At 41.4% G+C, this 7230-nt stretch overlaps 1 protein-coding gene across 2 annotated transcripts in view; it reads right to left on the bottom strand.

The window, feature by feature from the left end:
* Window positions 1-4231, bottom strand: part of txk (TXK tyrosine kinase) — a 58769-nt gene extending 54538 nt beyond the window's left edge. For both annotated transcript variants that reach the window (XM_030075966.1, XM_030075965.1), the window contains exon 1: window positions 4046-4231. In XM_030075966.1, the coding sequence (XP_029931826.1) occupies window positions 4046-4058 (13 nt within the window). In that variant the 5' untranslated portion in view covers window positions 4059-4231. The remainder of the gene's footprint in view (window positions 1-4045) is intronic.
* Window positions 4232-7230: the final 2999 nt, after the last annotated feature.

The raw sequence follows: 7230 nt of genomic DNA, 5'->3' as shown, positions 1-7230 counted from the left end.
TGCTACATTGTTTATAACACAACAAATTAAAATGGACTCCTAAACCGTGTTAATTTCATTGATGAAGACTATGACGAAATATATTCGTCAACGAACCTTTTTCACAGACGAAAACTAAATAAAAACAAAATAAAAAGTCAGATATGATGACAAAAACTGTGATGAAATATAACTGACAATTTAGTCAACGAATGAAAACGAGAGGAAAATGTTAGGCAGGGACGAACGGAGAAGAGATCCAGTCAGAACTCCCCTTTTTGTGGGACAAGTTTGGAAGAAATCCAATCAGAGCGAATCTTTTGAGGGCAGGTTGATCTATGCAGAGCAACAGCCGCGGCAAGTTCAGGCGCAACACTTAAACGCAGCAGCAGATCCACAGTCACAAGAGGAGAAGACAGACCAGTTTGCAGAACTTAAAACACATAGGTTTACCTCCATCATATTTAGTTGTGTTTAGTTGTTTAATATTTGTTCTTCTAAAATTAGACTAAGACTAAAAGGCTTAAGACTAGACTAAAATTCTTATGATATTTAGTCAACTAAAACTAGACCAAGACTAAAAGATTTCAGATGACTAAAATATGACTAAAACTAAATGGTGTGTTATTCAAAAGACTAACACTAAGACTAAATCAGAATTTGCTGTCAAAATTAACACTGCTCCAAAACATGTGGAATCGCCCATCCCTACTGTGACGACAGTTCAAAACAGCCACCACAGGGTTAATGCTCACCAGCCTATTCTCATTCACCAGGATGTCAAATAATACAGCTTGGACAGGCTCTTCTGCATCTGCGTCAAAGGCACCCATTAGAAGAACAACAAGATGTCAACATGGTGACGCGATCTTAGGATCAAGAGAGTCTATGAAGGAACACGGTTGGGGTGGATGGTGGGCAGGTAAGCCACAGGACTCGGATGCACGAGTCCCAAGTTCGATCCCCGTTTCCAGCAAGACTTTTCGTGTGTGACTGAAACCATGTCCAGTTTCCGTTTTGGTGCCTAAACTTAATCGTTCCCTAACCTTAACCGAATGGCCTAGATTTAACCATGTGACACTGACAGGTGAAAAAAACAAGAAAACTCAATGCCTCTTATCCTGACACCGAAATCAGACGTGACGAGGTCGTGACCAAGCCGTGGGGTTTGACGACCTGGGAGTGACAATGTGCTGCATAAGCCCATCTTCAGCACACGTAAAACCTTCATGCACGTTTAGGCCTATTCAATTGAATTGAATAAAATTGAATTGAATTGAAGATTTCACATCACTCATAGGAAAAAGTTAATACTATGTAGGGATGCATCCCAATCCATATTAATGGCTGAATCAATGAATAATGGCTTTCTGATGGAGAATTTATCCTATGTTTTTTTTTTTTTTTTTTCTAAAAGGTCAGTCAAACAGTTGAGTTTGATTTTCAGTACAAATCATGGTGCATTAAATTAAAGATAACAAACAAGTGGAAATAATTAAAGAGGGGTCTTATTTTTTGCAGTGTGCAGAAATGCAAGGAAATCACCAGGTAAGCAAATTTTGGATGATGCCTGTTAAATGCATTGGTTTTGATCCCTCTGTCGTCATGATGCAGAACCGTCATCAGAATTAGGTGATTGAATGTGTCCAAGTGGTCATGCAGTACCACTGCCCACCAGCAGGACACCTCATCGTGCAGGACAGTGGTCTGGAATGTCTGTTCTCCATTTTCAGATAATTCATTTCTTTTAAGAGAGAACTTAACTTGCTCAGAGGACAAAAGCCAGAGTTTGAGTCACATTTCCAGCGAGACTTTTCATGTGTGACTGAGATCAGGTCTCTCAACCCTCCGGTCGAGGCAGATGGCTGCCCACCCAGAGCCGGATTCTATTTAAAGGGTTTTCTCCTTGCCACCATCGCCCTGTGCTGCTCTTAGGGGGAATTTTTGGTCCATGGATTTGGCCAGTATCTGTTGGGTTTCTGTGAGGTGCCTTGAGAGAACTTTTGTTACGATTTGAGGCTAGACAAATAAAATTGAACGGAATTGAACTGAGTTTCCATTTTATTGTCTAAACCTAAGCATTTCCTAACCTTAACCACGTGGTTTTGTTGCCTAACCCTAACCATGTGACACTGACACGTGATAAAAGCGAGAAAGACCGATGTGTCTCATTGTGACACCAAACGCTGCCTTTAGCATCAGTATCACACATGAAAGGGGCGTGGCCAAGCTGCGGTATCTGACGACCTGGGAAACAGAAGCAAACAAAAAAGATCACCGCTAACGGGATCTACTTGATCACCACAGGAATCACCAGGAGCTCTGTTTCTTTTTTTGACGGCAACAGTATAATGCTGCTTTTGTGGCCTCAAAATAAAGACATATGTAACTTGGTGTTGAGTTGTGTTGTCTGAGTGTGATTTGAGCCCACATGGCGGTGAAATATCAGCTCCTATTAGCTGCTAATGGATTTGTATCTCTCCATTCATTCCCATAGCAAACAGCTCCCAGAATAACATGTTTAGCACAGAAACCAACACAAAAAAAGAGGATTATGCCAATAACAACCAACAAATCCCAGTACCCATTTTTTCCCCATGTAATTTTAATTATTTGTGAAAGTATTTATTCAGTTGTCTCTTCCTGGTGCAAGGTTATTATACAAAAGTTTCCTGCAGACACTACCTACCGGATCTACTTTCCCATTCAAATAGGAAAATAGCAAGGTCAATTTTAAACCCAAATTGAACCCAAAGGTAAATTTTGATCTAAAGGCATACCTGTGATTTTGAATTAGTGTTTGAATTTAACTTTGTTTTGTTTTTGAGAAAAGCTTCACAACCCTAGTTTTGAAAGAAGCTACATATATATATATAAAAAATCACTCATCCTCTAATTTAAAGGAAAATACCACCCATTAAAAATAAAAATCTGACATGTTCTTCCTGTGTTCAGGACAGTTCACATGAGGTGAAGAACAGGAGCACTAATCTCTGAATTTGTGGTTTTACTGGCCCGTAATATCTCTGCATGACGTCTTGCACCCAAATTAGGTTTAATTTCAGGTTCAGACCCATCAGCAATGCAAGAAAATATAAATTTAATCTTGGATTCACAACTGAAGCTGGAATCTTATGGATTCAGACAGCTAATGGGGATCCTGTTAATAAATAAACAAACAAAGACTAAATAAACAAACTGCTGCTCCATTCATTACCTCCACTGGCAGAGCTGGATGGGGGTTACATTTCTCTCTGTTTGTTTATTTGTTTGTTTGTTTGTTTTGTTAGCAGGATATCTAAAAAAAAAAAAAAAAAAACTATGAATGGATTTGCATGAAACTTGGAGTAAAGCTTGACCTTGGGCCAAGGAAGAACTGATTAATTTTTCACACTGATTGATCAATGTGGATTTTTAAAAAACGGTGGCATCACCCTTTAAATTATCCATTAAAGACAAAACAGTCAGTGCTGTCCCATTGGTTCATTTATATTCATCGTCCAAGTCTCATGAAAAACTCAGTTGTTTGTGCTCTGCCAGCTTCAGGAAAATCGCTCAGCCATATGAACTAAACTGAATTCTATAAATGGGTGGAATGTCCCTTTAAACACTCTGTCAAAAACCCAATAACCTGTTTTTTAAAAAAACTGTGTTAAGCTGTGAAAAACGTTACGCGCCTCGAAGGCTGGCTGAGATAAGAGGCACCTGGGCCTGTCAGCACGGGAGGTGACATCAACCACACATACACACACACACACACACACACACACACACACACACAGGCACATGCATCAGTGTGTCATCAGTGTGTTTTGTTCGTGTGTTCAGAATTTGGGACAAATCAGCGAATCACTTTATAGGTAAATATGATTTGACTTTACTATCGGTGTGTGTGTGTGTGTGTGTGTGTGTGTGTTTATAGGTTACTGTGTGTGTGTGTGTGTGTGTGTGTGTGTGTGTGTATAACTGGGTGTATGTATATAGCCAGTGTTTCTCATTTTGACTGCGGTGAGAGTTGATTTTGTGCAGTGTGTGCGTGTGTGTGTGTGTGTGCGCAGGTACTTGCTTGAGTGAATCATGGCTGCTCCTTTTTTATGTCTCCTCTTCTTCTTTTACTTCTTCTTCTTCTCGCTCTCTCTCTCCACTCCATCCACCTCTTCCTCGCTCGTCCCTCTCCTCTCCTCTCCTCGGCGATGGCTTTTCACCGACTCTCAGGAAACCTTGAAATAGACAAGAAGTGAAGAAGCGACGGAGACGAAGAGGAGGAGGAGGAGGAGGAGAGAGAGAGAGAGAGAGAGAGAAGGGGGGCAGGAAGTAAAGAAAATGAGAGAAAGTGGAGTAGAAAAAAGAGAGACAGAAGAAAAAGAAAGAGGGGAAAGAGAGCGAGAAGGGACAAGAGAAAGAAAGGGTGAGGTGTTTTTTTTTACTGCTTTACTGCGTTTCTACTGCTGTTTTTATTCACCGGTGATAAAGTTTGACTTTTAAAAAATGATATGATGAGATTAGAGAGAGAGAGAGAGTGAAAGAGATAGAGAGAGAGAGAGAGAAAGAGAGAGAGAGAGGAAGTGAAAGAATGACGTGAATGAAACCGCAAAGCATCCAGCTCGCTGAATAACTCACATTGTGCAGGAAGGCCTCACTCACACACACACACACACACACACACACACACACACACACACACACACACCCCGCTCTCTGTCTGGTCCAGGCGTCTGTAATCATTAACGGGTCGACAGCAGCTGAAAACAGACAAACCTCTGGGCTTCAAGTCGCTGGAAACAGAAAAAAAATCCACCTTTAAAGAGCAAATTAACCCTAAATCACACAGGGCAGGAGACGTCTGCTGCACCGCCCCCTAGTGGTCGAAACATTCAGGTGTCAGCTGCTGAAAAAACACCTGACGCCACAGAAAACCGAGATATAAAAAGATATATTTATATATTTTAGTGTGTGTTGGTTGGTTCAGAAGATCCACGTGTGTCTGAGCTCAGATGAAGGCAGTAAACGTGGAACCCCTTAGGAACCCAGTGTTTGGTTCTCCTGTGGTTCTGCAGCCACAGGAGAAACTGACGTCATTTCACAGCCGTGGATTTCAGCTTGGCGCGCCATGCTGTCCACTGATAATCAGAATATCAGCCAAGTGAGATTAAAAAGGCGCCCAGATGGCAAAAGTTGTTGAATCAACATCGATTTATGGTCAGAAATGTTGATTTGTGGCTGACTTTTGGTTGGGGTTACAGATCAGAGGTGGATCGTGACAGGTTGAAAAGATCTTGTTGAATCAGCTTTGTGTTAGGGTTGAATTTAATGATTGAATGGCCAACACTGAGTCAATGTCAAGTCTGTATTGTAAATAGTCTTGGGGGGGGGGGGGGCAGGGGGCAGCGGCTCTGGGTGAGGCGTGGCTCAGGAGGTGGAGTGCTTGTCTGATAACTGGAGGGTTCCCGGTTTAATCCCCAGCTCCTCCAGAGTGTGTCGAAGTGTCCTTGAGCAAGATACTGAACCCCTCCCTGCTCCTGATGGACAGCTCGGCGCCTTGCATGGCAGCCTCTGCTATCAGTGTGTGAATGTGAGGCAAACGCTGTAAATAGATAGATAGATAGATAGATAGATAGATAGATAGATAGACTTTATTGATCCCAACCAGGGAAATTCTGGAAATTTCTGGAAAGGGGTCAGTAGACTAGAAAAGCGCTGTAGAAACAGACCTGCAGCCTGTGAGCAGGCAGGGCAGGCGACTGCTTGGGGCCCCGAGCCGACAGGGGGCCCCTGAGACTCGGGGCCCCAAGGCTTGCTTTTACCGAAATGTCTCAAAAATGTATTCGCTGCAGTGACCGCACCCCCCTCCCCCTCCCCCTTAAACAACAGCGGACGATTGGCAGTGACAGCTCAAGGCAGAATCTGAACCAGGGCTGAAAAAGTGCTGATGATGTGGCTTATTTACGATGTAACAGTTGTTTTTTTTATTTTTTTTTTTTATTTTGTTTTTTATTATTCTTTACATTTATATTTTCACATACTTTATATTTTCAAAATGACAAGGTTTTTCATGTTATTGAATTCTAATATATTAGGCATGGTATGTGGACATTGGGAATAAAAAAATTTTAAAAAAGTATCGATTTCATACATTTTTGGTTGGTGTCAGTAATTATAACATGATGGTGATGGACACTGGTCGGAAGGGCCCCCTGGGAATTTTTCCTTAAGGCCCCAACAGACTCAAGAATCGCCTCTGTGTAGAAATGCAGTCCATTTACATTTTGATCAGCTAAAATGCACATGTAGATGACTGTCAGATGAAGGTTGAATCCATATTGATTCAGTAACATTGTTTCAGTGTAAAATCAACTAAAACTTTAATGTAGATTCCCATTTAGATGATGGTTGAAGCAAACATTGATTCAATGTAAAACCTCAGGGACACTTTCTGTATAAGTTCAATGTCGGGCTTCAACGCGGATTCAATATTTTCAACTTTGTTTCGATCACCTTTTGCTCTGTTTTTACAGTCTGGTGGACGACCTGAAGGGGGCGCCACCGCTGGACAACATGATTTATCCTGGATTATATTTATATAATCTTTATTTAGTTCCTGCCGCGCCGCTAAACGTGGCTGCAAGTCGGGAAAGTACTACAATTTTTTGGTGCGGTTAAAAATAAAAGGTTAATTTAGCTCCTGGTGGAAACGCAGACAGTTCCTCAGAAAGGTTCCTGGTTCCTGCCGCAGAACGTGCCGCACAGTGGCTCGTCATAGAGATGCAGAAGTGGATGATAATCTTAATCTGATGATGGGTGTTGTAGTTAGGAGTGCGTGAGCTGTTTCTTCACAGGTGCAGGCTCTGCACTGTGGCTTTAAGACAGGTGAGAAAACCTGAAATATGAGGTGATGTAATATTTCCGCTGGTTTGAATGGAGTTTCATTTATTTTCTGGTTTTATTTTAAGATTCTGGTTTGTTTCTGGAAAATTCCTGAAAGTAAACTCCACATAAAACACGAAATAAGACGAATCGGTTATTAGAAAAAAAGAAGGATTAGATGGATGTTTTTAATTTTCATTTTTATGGATGATTACATGTAGCCTATTTATTTATTCATTTATTCATGGTGTTGATTATTTGGATAGGTTGATTAGACTGCTCACATGATGGCTCTCTCTCTCTCTCTCTCTCTCTCTCTCTCTCACACACACACACACACACACACACACACATCGCTCGCCTCCTCACTTCCTCATACTGTTGTAA

This window comes from Myripristis murdjan, chromosome 18 (assembly GCF_902150065.1).
Source record: "Myripristis murdjan chromosome 18, fMyrMur1.1, whole genome shotgun sequence".
In the NCBI taxonomy this organism is placed as follows: Eukaryota; Metazoa; Chordata; class Actinopteri; order Holocentriformes; family Holocentridae; genus Myripristis; species Myripristis murdjan.
The sequence above is the reverse complement of the archived record's forward strand: the minus strand, read 5'-3'. Positions and strand labels throughout refer to the sequence as shown.